Here is an 18088-nt window from a genome sequence, read left to right on the forward strand (position 1 = left end):
ATGGACATTTTAACAATATTCATTCTTCCAATTCATAAGCATGGACCATCAACATTTCTTCGTGTTGTCTTCAATTTCTTTCATTAGTGTTTTTTAGTTTTCAGAGTATAAGTCTTTCACCTCTTTGGTCAAATTTATTCCCAGGTATTTTACTCTTTTTGGTGCAAATAAAAATGGAATTGTTTTGTTAATTTCTCGTTCTGCTACTTAATTATTAGTGTATAGAAATGCAGCCAATTTCTCTGTATTAATTTTGGGTCCTTCAACTTTATTGTATTCATTTATTACTTCTTTATTTTGAATTACATTTTTTTAAGTAGGCTTCATGCCTAACATGGAGCCCAACATGAGGTTTGAACTCAATACCCTGAGATTAAGCCCTGAGCTGAGATCAAGAGTTGAAGGCTTAACTGACTGAGCCATCCAGGCGCCCAGTAAAAATAAAATCTTAAGGGGTGCCTGGATGGCTCAGTCGGTTGACCGTCTGACTTCAGCTTAGGTCATGACCTCATGGTACATGGGTTTGGGCCCCATGTCGGGTTCTGTGCTGACAGCTTGCTCAGAGTCTGGAGCCTGCTTCAGATTCTGTGTCTCCTCTCTCTGCCCTTCCCCCATTCATGTTCTGTCTCTCTCTGTCTCTCAAAAATAAATAAATGTAAAACAAAAAAAATCTTAAAAAAAAAAAAACCCAAGAAGTTTTTGTGTAGGTATTTCCTTTTATTTCTCTTTGGTTTATACCTAAGAGTGGAATTGATGGCCGTATAGTAACTCTACGTTTAATATTTTCAGGAACCGCCAAATTGTTTTCCAAAGCCGTTGTACCATTTTACATTCTTTTTTCTCCATTGTGGTAAAATATGTATAGCTTAAAATCTATCATTTTAACCATTTTTGAGTGCAAGTTTCAATTGTATTAATTATATTCACATTTTTGTGCAACCATCATCACTACCCATCTCCAGAACTTTTTCATCTTTTTAAACTGAAACTCTGCACCCATTAAACAATAACCTTCCATTCCCCCCTCCCTTCAGTCCCTGGCAACCACCATTCTACTCTTTGTCTTTATGAACTTGACTTTGTCCATTTGTAGCTGGGTCATTTCACTTAGTGTAATGTCTTTGATGTTCATCCATGGTATAGCATATATCATGATTTCCCTCCTTTTTAAGGCTGAATAATATTCCATTGTATGTATATACCATGTTTAAAAAATCCATTTATCTGTCAGTGGACACTTAGGTTGCTTCCATCTTTTGGGTATTGTGAATAATACTCATATGTACATTTATTTATCTTTCTGGGTCTTTGTTTTCTTTTTTTGTTTTTGAGAGAGAGAGCATATGCACAGGTGCAAGCAAGGGAGGGACAGGGAGAGGGGCAGGGAGAGGGAGAGAGAGACTGTTTAGCAGACTCCACATCCGGCATGGAGCCCAACATGGGGCTTCATCTCCCGACCATGAGATCATGACCTGAGTGAAATCAACAGTTGGATGCTTACCTGACTGAACCACCCAGGTGCCCCTGGGTCCTTGTTTTCACTTCTTTTCTATATATACCTAGAGGTAGAATTGCTGGATCATATGGTAATTCTCTGTCATGTTTTGAGGTCCTATAACTTTTTATTTATTTACTTATTTTATTTCATTAAAAATTTTTTTTAATGTTTATTTATTTTTTGAGAGAGAGAGTGACAGAACATGAGCAGGAGGGGGCAGAGAGAGAGGGAGACACAGAATCTGAAGCAGGCTCCAGGCTCTGAACTGTCAGCACGGAGCCTGATGCAGGGCTTGAACTCACAAACCACAAGATCATGACATGAGCTGAAGTCAGATGCCTAACCGACTGAGCCACCTAGGTGCCCCATTTGTTTATTTATTTTAAAGATTCTATTTTTTTTTTTTTTAATTTATTTTTGGGACAGAGAGAGACAGAGCATGAACGGGGGAGGAGCAGAGAGAGAGGGAGACACAGAATCGGAAACAGGCTCCAGGCTCTGAGCCATCAGCCCAGAGCCTGACGCGGGGCTCGAACTCACGGACCGCGAGATCGTGACCTGGCTGAAGTCGGGCGCTTAACCGACTGCGCCACCCAGGCGCCCCTAAAGATTCTATTTTTAAGTAATCTCCACACACAACGCGGGGCTCAAACTCACAACCCTGAGATCAAAAATCGAATGCTTTACCAACTGAGCCAGCTAGGTGCCCTGAGCAACTATAACTTTAAATACTCATAATATTTATCTAATAACTCCCTCTTTATTTGTGTTATATTTGGGAAGAAAACCATGATCTTAATGTTTGTTGAGTTCACTGACATTAGTTCAAATGATTTTATATATATATTTATAAATATATATAAATAATAAATTATATATATATATATATATATATATATATATATATATATATATCAAGGAACAAGAAAGTAACCAGTTAGACTTACTTCTAATATCTCTACATGGTGATAGTGCAATAAACATTCATTGAACATTACTATGTACCAACCTCTATGATTGTGTGTGTGTGTGTGTTCATATCCACATACATACATATAATTTTGTTTAGCTGCATTATCCTTATTCTAGTCTACTGTGATTTGGAGTCTGTCGGTAATTGTGCATAAATAAAAGTCAACACTTTTCAATAGAATCCACTTAAATATAAAGATATAGTAAACTACAAACTCCTGTTACCATGTTCCTCACTTATATTTGTTTCAGAAAGATAATTTTGTTTTCTTTTGAGCATTTTCTTTGCAGATCTTTCTTTCTTTTTTTGCCCATAATCAAAACTTTATTGAAAAACTGATACCAAAATAGGAGATCACTGCTATATACCTTACAAAATTAAACATAATTACATTATCTTGGTAGATTAACTGGAATTACTGAATTGATAAGGCTTTCTGCAATATAACACAAATTCAAGACGTTGTGTGGATTATTAGTGTTGCTTTCTTCTAAATGAACACCCTTCTGTGAGTCTGGCCTTTCCTTCTGTTGGGTGGCACAACACTGTTGAACAGCCTACCCAAAGAGCCACTGTCTAAGCATGGCTGCAAACCATGGTAATCTTGTAGCAACTTGGATGTTTTACATCCATAAAATTGGAATTTAGGCTTTTAGCTAGCTGTTTCTCTGTATGTTTTTTGTTTTTCTAAGGACGGGTATAGTAAATCTCTAGCCAATGAGGACAGGTCTCAATATCATTGGGGTATATACTGAGAAGACACCTGGAAAGGCATCATAATATACACATTCCTCTATATTCCAGACTATACATTTGGTGTCATCTATTATATCTTTGCTCCTATCAAACATACCACTAAGTTCTCTTAAGTGTTCCCTTTTTTTGGTTTGTTTTTAAAAACCCAATGTATTTACTTAATATAGTCATCACAAGGGCTCAACCAGAGACTTAATTTAAAAAACAGAAACAAAACAAAAATAACACCACAGTTTAAGATACAGAGTTCTAGGCAGAAATGAAGGAAAGGACAGACGATCTAAGGAGAAAATAAAAAGACAACACAAGGAAAGATGGTAGACAGCCAGGGATCTTGGCTGGAGACCTGCTTTGAATAGGTTTCTTGCAGATACTTCTTATATGCTATAGGGTTTTTCTAGAGCTCAGCAGCAAGTGTGTTCAAAGGGCCATTGATGTTAGGTTCTAGCAGGCTCTGGATGGACAGTAGGATGGTCCTGATGTCATACAGTGCAGACCACTTATCTTTCAGGATGTCCAGGCAGATGTTACCCTGGGTGTCCACGTTGGGGTGGTAGCAGGGCGTGAGGAACTTTACTGTAGGCATATTGTAAGGGTAGCCCCTGGGCAACTCCAGGGAGAGCTTATACCTCAGGTCCTCATATACTGTGCCAGCTGCTTCATGGATGGTCCCACCCATTTGAAAAGGTTGTCTGATTCAGGGAAGGCAGAAATTCCTTTGTCACCAGACATCATAAGGATCATTAGCTTCTGCTATAGCCTCTTGCCCACGGGGCCCTGGGCGGCATCCCCGCTGGGCTCAGCTCCTTTGCTGGCAGTGGCTGGGTTGCAGTTCTGGGAGGCCATCTGGACGGCGAGACAGAGAGACAGAAACTCAGAGAGCACAACTGCAACTGCCTCGTAATGGCTTTCATGGTATCTCTCTTTTGTCCCTTTCCTACTTCTTCTTTTTTTTTTTTAAGTTTTTATTTATTTATTTTTTTAGTCATTTGTACATGAGGCTCAAACTCACAACCCTGAGATCAAGAGTCGCATGCTCCTCCAACTGAGCCAGCCAGGCGCCCCTGTCCCTTTCCTACTTCCATTGCTCATTCTATAGGTCTTGATCACTACCTGAAGGATTATTTTAACAGTTTTAAGTTAGCGTTTCTCTTCTTTTTCCTTCTTGTGAGAATCATCTTTATTTACTATTAATATCATCAAAAGCTTAGAGAAAAATCTCCAAGGAAACAAGGAGTAGAGGGCCATAAACTGAGTCTCTGTCACAGCCAGGAGATAAAGTCCATGAAGGAGATATCTGAAGAGTAGGAAGATAACCAAGATAGTATATATAGTTTTATAGAAATCAAGAGTTCATTTTAAGAAGATAGGAACAAGAAGAAAACATGAGAAAGGGTATCCAAATTATATGCTATTGGACAAGCTTATCTTTTGCTTGTTTGCAAAAATTTGGCAAAGGATGTTCGTCTATGGGATGTTATTATTATAGGACCTGGACAGTTGGTGGGAATGGAGTGAGAAGAATGAAACTGGTTTTAAAGCGACAACAGAGTCAGGAGAAGGAGTTAATTTCCCCCCAGGAGTTCATTTCTCCCCAATATAGGGAAGTTCTATATATATATTTGAAGTCTGTACAAAGGGAGATATTGAAAAGGTTATAGAAATATAGGAAACTTAAGGCTGTGGAGGATGCGGGGAGGAAACAACAATAATAGTGGTAGTGCTAGGGGCTGAGTAGGGATGAGAATACCCACTGATGTTTTCCTTTTCAGATGAAAAGGCAGGAAGATGGTGTTTCTACTAGATATTTTCTATTTTCTTCGTATAATAGTTGGTGAGGTCTTGTGCCAAGAAGGAGTAGATGCTAACTGGAGGGAGTGGAGAAAGTTTGGAATAGTTAGTATTGCAGGGTTTGCTAAGGAGCCATCAGGGAATGAAAAGAATTACCAAGTGTCAGAAAGGACCCTTTTGAAATGCATTTATGGAATACTGTTTATATTCTGAAATGAATTTGAGGGGCGCCTGGATATCACATTCAGGTAAGCATCTTGATTAACCGACTCTTGATTTTGGCTTAGGTCATGATCTCACAGTCGTGGGATTGAGCCCCCCCTGTTGGGCTCCTTGCTGGGCATGGGGTCTGCTTGGGATTCTCTCCCCCACCCTCCTTCTTTGCCCCTCCCCAGCTCAGTTGCGCATGTGCTCTCTCTTTCAAAATAAAGAAACATTTAAAATGAATTTGAACGGGCTCCTGGGTAGTTCAGTCGGTTAAGTGTCCATCTTCGGCTCAGGCCATGATCTCCTGGTTCATGGGTTTGAGCCTTGCATCAGGCTCTGCACTGACAGTTCAGAGCCTGGAGCCTGCTTTGGATTCTGTGTCTCCCTCTCTCTCTGCGCCTCCCCCGCTTGCACTCTGTCTCTGTTTGTCAAACATAAATAAACGTTAAAATGAATTTGAAAAACCAACGTAACCTATAGTCTCTTGAGTTGGTGTGAATTTGTATAGGAAAGTCAATTAATTGGTACTTATACATACTTTAGCCTCATGACAGTATGTTTAAGAATTTTATATGTAGTTTTAAATTTTCTTACTCATTAAGAACAAAATAGTTCCTTTAATCACCTTCTGAATAGTATTTAGAATTGTATTTTAAAAATAATATGTAATTAATTATGGTGAACTATGTATTAAATGTTATTTATCTAATGTCACCTTATTTGCTTATTTTAATATTGCTATTTTGTGTGCATCTGTGGGTTATTTCTGGACCTAAGCTTTAAATTACTTGAGAATAGGATTTAGGTCTTATGCTTCTTTATTCCTCTCCTCCCATCCTCTATTACACAGTTGTGTAATTAAATACAGTGTTCAATTAAATGGATGGTAGAATGTGTTGTACATACTCTAATTCTTAAAAGAAGCTTAACTTTTCCTTTTCACAATTTAATATATTATTTTTTTCCCTGATATAGAGAAATCCAGTTACACTCTTAAAGGAATTGTCAGCAATAAAGTCTCGATATCAAACTTTGTATGCCCGCTTTAAACCGATTGGTATAGAACAGAAAGAGAGTAAGAACCGCATTTGTGCTACTGTCAATAAGACGATGACCATGATACAAGAACTACAAAAGCAAACAGATGTGGAGGTAATGCTTCCAATTGACAAGTTGGATTTGTAGAGTTTTAATTCTGAGTATCTCTTTGAAAGATGAGCCCCCATTTTCATTTTGAGATTCAGCATTCAGTTTGAACTGTTGATAGAAATGAGATTTTCCTGATTCCTGAAGTATAATAGTTCTTATCTCCTTTTGTTTTAAAATAAGCATGTGGACTTGACGTGGTTACTAAAGAGGTGTGCTATCTTTGATTATACAGCCATGGCAGAAGAGAAACATTTCTAATGCTTATTAAATCTACCAGCTTGTAGTTCGTTTTAGAACTAGTGAGACTGAGAAATCTGGAAAGCATCTATACCAGTGACTTGTTTTAGTTCTCCTTTTCTACAGTTGGGTTGGTGGGCTTGGGGAATCCTGACCTTCATTCTCTTTCTCCATTCCTCATTGCCCTCTGATTTCTTGTAAAAATCCTTGTAATTGTGAACCTTTATCACTGATTATGTAAAACTCTTCAGATATAATGGAGTTAAAAAAAAAAACAACAATATGAACTGCTGACCTAGGCAGTATCATCTTAAATAGCCAACTGAAGGATTTGGTAGAATTTTCATTTACTATTAAGGCAAAGTTGAAGGCTTTCTTTTTTTCTTTCTTTCTTTTTTTTTTTTAGAGAGAGAGAGAGAGAGAGAGAGAGAGAGAGAGAGAGCGCACAAACACAGGGGAGGAGCATTGGGAGAGAGTGAGAATCCCAAGCAGGCTCCATACTCAGTGTGGATCCTGACATGGGTCTCTATCTCATGACCATGAGATCATGACCTGAGCCAAAATCAACCCAGGTGTCCCCAAAGTTGAGGGCTTTCAAAAGAAAAGATAGTTTGTATGTAGTTGGAATCATAGAGTAGAACTTAATTATATGGACAAAAGACATCTATATAATTTTTTTTATGTCTGGTGTCAGCTCCAACCAGTTAACTGGTAATACCTGCTTAGAGTGCTGTATTAAGGAACTGTGTTTGGGTGTTGCACAAAAGCTATCGTTACGGGCATGCAGCTAGGGGCAGAATACATGGGGTTTTATTTGTTTGTTTGTTTATATTTTTTTACCAACCCTGAACTAAATTTGGTTTAAGATACTTGAATTACAGGCTGGTAGTGAGAATAAATCTCAAAGGTTGATTACCAAGGTTAATTTGGTCAATAATTCTTTATGTTACCAATGGCAGAAAAGAGAATAGTACCTGATTAAATTTTTCAAATGGTACCTTCAGTGGCACCTGGGTGGCTCAGTTGGTTAAGCATCCGACTTCAGCTCAGGTCGTGATCTCACTGTCTGTGAGTTCGAACCCCGTGTCAGGTTCTGTGCTGACAGCTTAGAGCCTGGAGCCTGCTTCTGATTCTGTGTCTCCTCTCTCTGCCCCTCCCCAGACGCTCACTCTCTATGTCAAAAACAAAATAAAAACATTGTAAAAATTTAAAAAATAATGAAATGATACCTTTGATGTATTTCAGATGGTTGTTTTGTTTTGTTTTATTTTTTTGGTGCAAAAAGGTGATTTTATTAAAGCACGGGACAGGATCCCTGGGCAGGAAGAGCTGCCTTTAATTTTTTTTAAAAATATGTATTTATTTTTAAGAGAGAGAGATTGTACATGTGTGCATGAAAGCAGGGGAGGGGGAGGGACAGTCGTTCTGAAGCAGGCTCTGTGCTGACAGCAGAGAGCCTAATGCTGGGTTTGAACTCACAAACTGAGATCATGATCTAATGCCGAAGTTGGATGCTTAACTGACTGAGCCACCCAGGTGCCCCGGATGTACCTCAGGTGTTATATACCTCAGATATTATGTCATGGGGAGAATGAATAGTGGCGGAGGAAAGAGTGATTAGAAAGGACATAGAGAGAGGAGTGCCTGGGTGGCTCAGTAGGTTGATCATCCAACTCTTGATTTCAGCTCAGGTCATGATTCCAGGATCGTGGCATCAAGCCCCACATCAGGCTCTGTGCTGAGTGTGTAGCCTGCTTAAGATTCTCTCTCTGTTTGCCCCTTTCCCCAACTCATGCTCTCTCTCTAAAATTTGGGGAAAAAAGAGGGGGTCACAGAGGGAATAGGAAGTAGGAGTTTATTTATTTATTTATTTTTTTAACGTTTATTTATTTTTGAGACAGAGAGAGACAGAGCATGAACGGGGGAGGGTCAGAGAGAGAGAGGGAGACACAGAATCAGAAGCAGGCTCCAAGCTCCGAGCTGTCAGCACAGAGCCCGACGCGGGGCTTGAACTCACGGACCGCGAGATCATGACCTGAGCCGAAGTCGGACGCTCAACCGACCAAGCCACCCAGGCGCCCCTGGAAGTAGGAGTTTAAAACAGGAAGGGTGTGGCAGATATCTCCTCTGCTGTCCTGCCCACTGCTCCCTTGTGGTGTATTCAATAAACTTCTATCTCCTTAAAACAAACAAACAATAAAAAACAAACAAACAAAAAACAGTAAGGGTCATGACACATACTAATAAGTAAAATGCAAAAACAGTGTATTTATGATAGCAGTATATATATATATATATATATATATATATATATATATATACAACTCAAGGCATATTTTTCATTGTTGGTGATCAGAGTGTGAAAATAGAAGCATATAAACTTGTTCTAAGGAAACATCTTGAGGAGAGATTAAATGTAGTTCTAAATGTACATATCAACATATATGTACAGAAATCCATAAATTTATTGAAGCACAGGATAAATTTAGGTGGGTGAAATAAAAGTCACTATTTTGGGGTTTTTTGTTTGTTTTAAATGTTTATTTTTGAGAGAGAGAGAGAGAGAGCACACACACAAGAAGAGGAGGGGCAGAGAGAGAGTGAGACAGAATGTGAAGCAGGCTTCAGGCTGTCAGCACAGAGCCCGACACAGTGTTCAGACTCTCAAACTGTGAGTTCATGACCTGAGCCGAAGTCGGATGTTTAACCAACACAGATGCCCTGAAAAGTGATATTTTGAATGCTGTGGTAATAAAAATTGTCCCCACTGGGTACAGGCAGTAAAAACTATATTTCTGACTAAGATTAAAAAGTGGTATAGAAAATAGTTATAATAGTGATAGAGGATTTCAGTCATCTAATTATTTGTAAAGTTCTTCATTCACTTAAAAGATGTACCTGCAGGGGCACCTGTGTGGCTCAGTCAGTTGAACATTTGCCTGTTGCTTTTGGGGTAAGGTCATGATCCTAGGGATGTGGGATTGAGCCCTGTACTGGGCTCCATGGTGAGTGGGGATCCTACTTGAGATTCTCTCTCTCTCCCTCTGCCCCTCTCCCCCACTGGTGCTCTCTCTGTCTCTGAAAAAAAAAAATAAAAAAGAAGTATCAGCAATGAGCAATAATTATATTTAAGGTAGAAAACTAATGGAGCTTTTACTTTGGATTACATTACAAATAAGGAGAGATGACTGAAAGGTTGGTTATAAACCTTGAAGAAGGAGATAATATTTTCGATTCAATGATGGCCATGTTGGGAAATGTCAGATGTGGTGGGACTTGTATCTACTACTTTAAAAATGAGATAGTAGAAAGTTTAGAGAAAATCTTCATGATCAAAATGTGGAAGAAAAGAAAATGGCATCTGTAGAGAGTTGTATAAACAAAAATAGTTCTATGAGCCCAGAATTTAAAAGACATGTAAGGTAGACCTTATAAAGGAAGTGTAGAAAGAGGTGTGTCAGTCATAGGGACAGAACTGTGAGAATACTTATGAAAGCCAAAGGCTAGATTAAGTTGAGGCTTCGGAAATTTTCTAAAATAACCAAAAGGGCCTTTAAGATTATTTTGGGAACATGAAGAACGATATAGGGATAAACTTACTTAAGGCAAATGTTGCTTTTTTATAGACAACAGAAAGCAAATAGAAAGTAAAACTGTTCAGGTATTATCTTGCTATATCTTTTTTTTTTTCATTCTACTTCTTTTAGAGAGAGAGAGAGAGAGAGCGTGAGTGGGAGAGAGGGGCAGAGAGAGAGAGGGAGAGAGAGGGGATTCCCAAGCAGGTTCCGCTCTCAGCGAGGAGCCGACAAGGGGCTCAATCCCACCACCCTGGGATCACCACCCGAGCCGAAATCAAGAGTTGGAAGCTCAACCAACTGAGCCACGCAGGCACTCCCCTTGTTATAGTCTTTATAAGAGTGCAAGGATAGAAAATATGTTTGAATTGATAATATTCAAAAATGGGACTTGAATTTATAATATTAAAAAATAAATAGGGAGGTGAGAACAGAAAAGGAGGTGAAAGGAATACTTTTTAGTTAATATAAAGACATTAAGGCTTAAATACACTTAATTATAAAGGAGACCACCAAGACACACATACACACACACACACACACACACACACACACACACACAGGACTAGATTGGTTCCAAAATAAAAATGACCAAAACAAACCCCCAAAACAAATATAATTAAAAAGGTATTAAAAACAGAATGTGTGGTATTGCACTGAGCTCTGAAACATTTGTATTATGGAAGAAAATTTTCTACAAGTTTTAGATTGGTTAATTCCTGGAAATTTCTTTGAAAATTTATGAAACAGGTCATCTGAAATCTCTTGAACAGTTATCACAACAAGAAACATGGACTCATGGAGAACAAAGTCCTTTCAGAATAATACCATTTCCTGTTTTTGAGATAGAAGAAGGAAATTCTGTAATTATTTGGGTTGCAGAAGGGCATATGATTGTTTTTCATTTTATCTATGTGAATATTTTTGGTAAATGTTGGCTTGATCAGCCAAACCAGCTGGGCAGCCCAATAGCCAAATGTGGCTGTACAAATTAAAATGTATTATTATTTTTAAAAATTTTTAATGTTTTTTATTCATTTTCTGAGAGAGAGAGAGAGAGAGAGAGAGAGAGAGAGAGAGAGCGAGCAGGGAAGGGGCAGAGAGAGAGAGGAAGACACAGAATCCGAAGTAGGCTCCATGGCCCGGAGCCTGATGTGGGGCTTGAACTCATGAACCATGAGATCATGACCTGAGCTGTAGTCAGACATTTAACTGACTGAACCACCCAGGTGCCCCTAAATTAAAATTTAAAGTAATTAAATAAAATAAAAAAATCAGTTCTTCATCTACTGATTAGACAGCACAGATATAGAATATTTTCAGCATCACAGAAAGTTCTGGTGGACAGCACTGCTCTAGAGATTCTTATTCTGTAGGTATAGTGTGTTCCAGATTTGGCAGTCTCTCTAGAGATGACCTATATAGTTAGGCGGAGTTGTAACTATTTGATTCTTCACGTTGTACTTTGTATAATTTCCCCATTAACCCTGTTTTAGCTAGCCCATTGGTTAGTGCCCTATGAAAGTCCTTTACATTTCCATTTGGCTTCTATTCTTCCTTTTGCTGTTTGCTCCTACCTGCTTTAGGCAGATACTGTTTGCTGGGTTGTTTTCTCAGCATCTATTCGCCCTTGCTGCCTAATAGAACACTGACTTTCTTGAGATGTGTGCCATCCCTAGCTCGTGTCTGGGGCAAAGTTGGTGCTTTCCTCAGCTTCAGGGCGTGCACCTCATTGGCAAGGGAAATGGATTTTCTTTTAACTAAATTCACTCAGGAATGGGTTTGTAACCCATGTGACATGTGAGAAGGGAAAGTCTAGACGTAGGAAATTAGAGTTTCCTCACTGCTGAGAGACCTCTAGGAAGAGAAAACTTCTTTTCTTCTTCTAAACATTATGTATAGATGTGATGCCTAGAACTGCTAGAGCCATTTTTCCTTTCAGCTTGAGGATAAACCACTACCAAGGATATTAGATAAGGTGGAAAAACCCAGTCTTTATGTTGAGCTGCGGAATAAACCAGTCCTGAAGTCTGACCTTTTTCTGTAGTTATTGTGCAGTGATAATAAATTTTCTTATTATTTATCCATTTTTAAATGTATTCCTGTTACTTGCAGCTAAAAACATCTCAATTATCCTTCAAAATTTAGTTCAATTTAGTTCTCCACTTCTGAGGAAACTTCCAGACTATTTTATTCACATTTCTTTCTCAAAATGCTTTTAGAATATAGCAGTCAAATGTGACTTATTTAGTTTTGTTAAATTACAGTCCTTAAACTGTTTGATTTATTGGTTTTGTTTCTTAAACTTAATTGCAAGTTCTTTGAAAGCTCAAACATTAAAAGTACCTTGTATTTGGATAGCCAAATATCTATTTTATCCTGCCTTCCTAATTTGTGATTATAGACATAGTATGAGCTTATGGAAACATAAAAAAAAAAAGCAGAAATTAACTAAATTACACAGTTTTTACAGATTTTGAAATAAAGATTTTCTCATTTGTTTTTTAGCTGTCACCACTGACTAAAGAAGAGAAAACTGCAGCAGAGCAATTAAAATCTTTTGTTCAGACTTATGAAGAAGTGGACTTGCAAAAGGGAATTCTAATGGAGAGGAGATCCATTCCAGAAAGATTTAAGAAGATGTCTTGTTAGCACTCGATGACTAGAGGTGGGGGGATGGAGAAGGAGATTTGGCTTGGGTAACTGGATAGTGATGCCTTTCACAAGAGAAGGTCCTATAAGAAGGGCAGATATTATATGAATAAAGTTCAGCCAAAAACATGGAATGGGAATAAAGGGATTTAAATGTATGTATGTACACACAGTCTTATTATTTCAGACAAGGAAGTCACATAACACTATTTTGCATTTGTTTTTGTATAATTGGGAGAAAATGGATGTCCTGGCCTATCATAAAAGGATATTTATGTACTATTGGTCAGTAGATATGAATGAGCATGCTTTGGAAATTAACGGATAGAAAAAATATTTGTATTATATTATACATTATATGTATATAATTTTATTTTTGAAAAGTTTTGATTATAGGTAATGGTCACATTATTGGAGACTGCTAATATGTGACCTAAAATCCTCCACAAAAGCTAACGTTAGTAATAATAAATTGGCTTTTCTGTGACAGCCTCACTTTTCTTATTCCTTCTTGCTGCTAATGTTGAACAACATGAACTTTGCTTTCAAATGCTGTTTTAGAGTGTCTCTGTTGTATATCAATACTACCTTTGTTCTCCTTCAGCCTATATTATAATTGTACATTCTATATGAAAGCTAAGAAACTGAAAACAGAGGATTACTGGCAACTGTTACTTGCCAATTGTGTGTGTATTTCCTTATTTTATTTATTTATTAATTTATTTTATTAAAATTTTTTTTGAGTTTTTAAAAAAAATATTTATTTTTGAGAGAGAGAGAGAGAGAGTGTGAGCAGGGAAGAGGCAGTCACAGAATCTGAAGCAGGCTCCAGGCTCTGAGCCGTCAGCACAGAGCCTCATGCGGGCCTCATAACTCACAAGCTGTGAGATCATGTTCTGAACTGAAGTGGGACGCTTAACTGACTGAGCCACCCAGGCACCCTAATGTTTATTTAGTTTTAGACAGAGAAAGAGATACATAGAGTGTGAGCAAGTGAGGGGCAGAGAGAGAGAGAGGGAGACAGAATCCAAAGCAGGCTCCAGGTTCCGAGCTGTCATCATAGAGCCCCATGTGGGGCTTGAACCCATGAACCACAAGATCATGACCTGAGCCAAAATCGGCTGCTCAACAGACTGCCACCCAGGTGCCCCTCGTTATTTATTTGTAAAAATTTTTTTTTAAAGTTTATTTATTTATATTGTTGGGGGGTGGTGCAGAGAGATAGGGAGAAAGAATTCCAAGCAGTCTCTACATTGTCAGCATGGAGGTCTGTGCAGGACTCAAACTCAAACCCTGAGATCATGACCTAAGCCAAAATCAAGAGTCAGATGCTTAACTGACTGAGCCACTCGGGTGCCTATTTGTTTTTAAATAACTATTGGCAATAAGGTAATCATAGGGACAGATTTTGATGCAAAGATGTTAATCACAGGGTTATTTATACTAGCAAAACACAAATACATCTGGCTAATGGAAGGTAAATAGGTGTATTCACATAATAAGAGGTCAAGCTGCCAATAAATTACTACTGTTAACCTTCTGGGAAATGCTGAAGCTGTGTTAAATGGGGGATAGGGGAAACAGATTGCAGTTTTGTAGTTAAGATTGGGCTTTGGAGTCTGCAATGCAAATACAGGTTTTTTGTTTTTTTGTTTTAGTTAATTTACTTAGAGTGAGCTGGGGAGGGGCAGAGAGCATGGGGCAGGCTCCATGCTGTCAGTGCAGAAGTTGACTTGGGGCTTGAACTCACAAACTGTGAGATCATGATGTGAGCCTTAATCTAGAGTCAGACCCTTAACTGACTGAGCCACCCAGGCCCCTGTAAATAGCAGGTTTTAAATTCTAGTTATGTGATCCTAACCAAATAACTTCTGTGTGTCAGGATGGCTGGAAGCACAATGAGATGGTAAAGTGTTTGGGTTTGATAATTAGAAATTGTTCTGTAAATATTTCCATATATGTAATAAGAGGCATTGAAAAGACTAGGAAAGATGCATCAATATTAGTTCTGCAGGTGATAGAATTATACGTTCATCTAATTAAAAAAATTTGTTATGAGCATTTATTTGTCCATTAACAAACTTGTAATAGGTGACAAACAGGGTTGGGAGAGTAGCTTCAGTTAAAATTGTACTGTGTAGTTGAGTATTTGAAGAACAGAACCACGCCTTAAAATTTTTTAAATGTTTACTTTTGAGAGAGAGAGAGAGTGAGCATACAAGTGGGGGAGGGACAGAGAGGGGGACAGAGGATCTGAAGGGGGCTCTAAGCTAACAGCAGTGAGCCTGATGTGGGGCTTCAACTCATGAACTCATGAATTCAGATCATGCCCTGAGCCAAAGTCGGACACTCAACTAAGCTACCCAGGCGCCCCTCCCCTTTAGATTACAGAGAAATAAGTCACACTTCAGTAACATTTTCTTCAGTATTGTTAATATTTAGGAAGTTTTTGTCATGGAATGGCTCTGGGATGTCATGTTGATTGGTGGGATTGAAAAATGGTAGTATCACAAAGAAGTCATGACAAGTTCCTGTTGTTTTTCCTCTATGATTTCCTTCATAGTCATCCTGTAAATATTGGTTCTTCCCCCACACCCCCTTAAAATAGTTCTCTCTGCTCTTCTTTATATATTCATTTATGATTCCCAAATACAATTTCTTCCATTAGATCTAGATGCATAGATCCATATGTCCAATAAAAAAATTCTGAGTATTCAAATTGATCACTTCCAGAGTACTTACTGACTTTATTTTGTCCATGGGCACTATTCTGTTACCTAGAATTAAGAAGTTTGTATCTTTATCTTCTTAGCCAATAAAATCTATAATTCTTTCTCTGAAATGTTCATGGTATCCAACCTCCACTTTATTTTCACTCTTACTACCCTAATTTAGGTCTTTTATTTCTCATTTGGATAATTATTTTTTATGTGACTATAGTGTTTTTATGTCTTAAGTTGTAAGTAATACAAATTAATTTTAATACAAATTTAGGTTTTAGGAAATTAAAACATATGAGTATGTCTATTCTCCAGAAATTATCTTGAATCTCTTCAGATGTTTCATTTATCATTATTTATTTATGTATGTATGTATGGTTTTTTTGTTTTTTGTTTTTTGTTTAGATAGAGTGCAAGTGAGAGAGAGGGGCTGAGGGAGAAAGAATCATATACAGCTCCATGCTCAGCACAGAGCACCATGTAGGGCTTGATCCCATGACCCTGGAATCATGACCTGAGCTGATATCTACAGTTGGACACTAAACCGACTGAACCACTGAGGTGCCCTCAGATGTTTCTACATATATACACAAATTACAAATATTTTTTTTACAAAAATAGCCTGATACCATATATTATACTGCAGCTGCATTTAGGTTTTTTTATTTTGAGACAGAGAGGCGCGAGTGGGAGAGGGGCAGAGAAAGAGAGACAGAGAGAGAGGGAGAGAATACCAAGCAGGCTCTGTGCTGTCACTGCTGAGCCCGATTCAGGGCTTGAACCAATGAACCGAGAGATCATGGCCTGAGCTGAAGTCATACCCTTAACCAAATGAGCCACCGAGGTGCCCAGTGTTTTTCATTGTAAATATATTTTGGATATTTTCATCACACACTTCTGCTATTGTTTTGAACAGTTGTAATCCAATATATGGATGTACCATGATTTTTTTCAGTTCTGTACTGATAGGCATTGATAAGCTGTATAATAGACAAGTTAGATTTGTTGGAGTTGGGGGGAAAGGCAGCTAGGTCCTCCTTTAAGGAATTCTGAGGTCCCAGGTTTCCTACCTCCATGTGGTAGCTAGGCATCCTGCCAACTAAATTCTTTTTTACTTAAATTAACCATAATCTGTGGCTACAACCATTGACCCCTAATTAATTGTATAGGTTTTCCAATTTTTCACTATTATGAACTGTTGCAATAAATCTTTAAACATTTTTGGGTTCTTGGACAAATATATTAGCATAAGAACTTATTTTAATATTTATATGTTGTAATTTGTCTTATTTTTTTCACTTCTCATTACTCTTTGAATCCCAAGAACAGTACTGTGTTTCACAGATAACTTTTTTGAGGTAAGATTCACTTAGCAAAATTAAACATTAACCATTACTACAATGTACAATTCAGGGCGTTTTATTATAAATGGTGGCATGCAAACATCAAGACCATAAATAAGTCTTGGTTAAAGAATTTCCAGTAACAGATTAATCTTACTAAATTATCCCTGTCCATGGCTCACGTATTAAAAAATTGTTGTCCACTACTTATAAGAAAGTCCAAATCCCTTGATACTCAAGAGCTTCTTTCTAGGTTACTGTTGATTCTTTACGTGTGCACTGTAGATTGGGTTAAGTGTAATAGTGGTTTGCAATAAATCAGAAAGGAAAAAGTAAATTCAGATTAAGAATTTGACGTAAGACCTTTGTCTCACACCCTCAATTCCTGCCATCTCTAGACTTCATGACAAAATTGTATGAAGACGCCAACATAGGAAAGCTGAACACAGGTGACGCTTGCACTTTCCATAGTCCCATAGCGACGGCTCACCTCAAGTGGCAAGACACGCAGGATGGAGTGGTGTAGATCAAATCTCTACAGTCTGTGGTCCCATTCTTCCTGAAACGACATCGCTGTAGGCTTCACAATATGAGTAGGTGGGGCAGAAGTCTCAAAACCCGAGAATCTGGGGTTCCTTCCAAAGAAAGAATCACTAGCCACCAATTCTACACCATGGTTTCTCAAAAAGTGCGGGCCAAAGGCTACCTGCAGCCAAATCAGCGGAGAGTGGCTGTTGACGATTTTGTGGAGCCTTATCTTAGAATCAAGTCCGAATACCTAGGGGTGTGGCTTCAGAGTCTGTTTCACTCAAGCACTCCAGGTGGTTGTTCCAGTCTTTGGCGCGCCAAAGTTTGAGACTGGTGGAGCGCCGCCCTTCCCTAAGGGCGCAGAGGCGTGGAGACCAGCGAGCGCCAAACTCTCATCCGCTTGCGCGCTAGACTGTGGCCAAAGACACGCAGCCCTGCGGCTGCTAGCAGCCAAATCTCGTGTGCGCCCCCGCACCGCGGGAACTAGTCGCCCGCCTCTCTCCTCCCGGCTCCCCTAACGCCGCGTTCTGCGCGCATGCGCACCGCGCCTTTCCTCTTCGCCGCTCCTTCAGCTGCCCTGGTTACCGTTGGTGTTTGCGAATTCCCTGCAGCACCTTCTTTGCTGGAGACCAGCGCCGCCGGGCTCTAGCAGCAGTTCG

General features: G+C 38.7%; 1 protein-coding gene and 2 pseudogenes across 1 annotated transcript in view; 1 reads left to right on the forward strand and 2 right to left on the reverse strand.

Annotated features, from left to right (window-relative positions):
- The window catches only part of SKA2 (spindle and kinetochore associated complex subunit 2), a 47921-nt gene extending 34591 nt beyond the window's left edge, over nucleotides 1–13330 (forward strand). Inside the window, exons 3-4 of the mRNA XM_030295183.1 lie at nucleotides 6201–6377; nucleotides 12695–13330. Of these exons, the coding sequence (XP_030151043.1) occupies nucleotides 6201–6377; nucleotides 12695–12838 (321 nt within the window). The 3' untranslated portion in view covers nucleotides 12839–13330. The remainder of the gene's footprint in view (nucleotides 1–6200; nucleotides 6378–12694) is intronic.
- LOC115501259 lies at nucleotides 2939–3322 on the reverse strand (annotated as a pseudogene).
- LOC115500633 lies at nucleotides 3364–4150 on the reverse strand (annotated as a pseudogene).
- Nucleotides 13331–18088: the final 4758 nt, after the last annotated feature.

This window comes from Lynx canadensis, chromosome E1, assembly GCF_007474595.2.
Source record: "Lynx canadensis isolate LIC74 chromosome E1, mLynCan4.pri.v2, whole genome shotgun sequence".
Lineage (NCBI taxonomy): Eukaryota > Metazoa > Chordata > Mammalia > Carnivora > Felidae > Lynx > Lynx canadensis.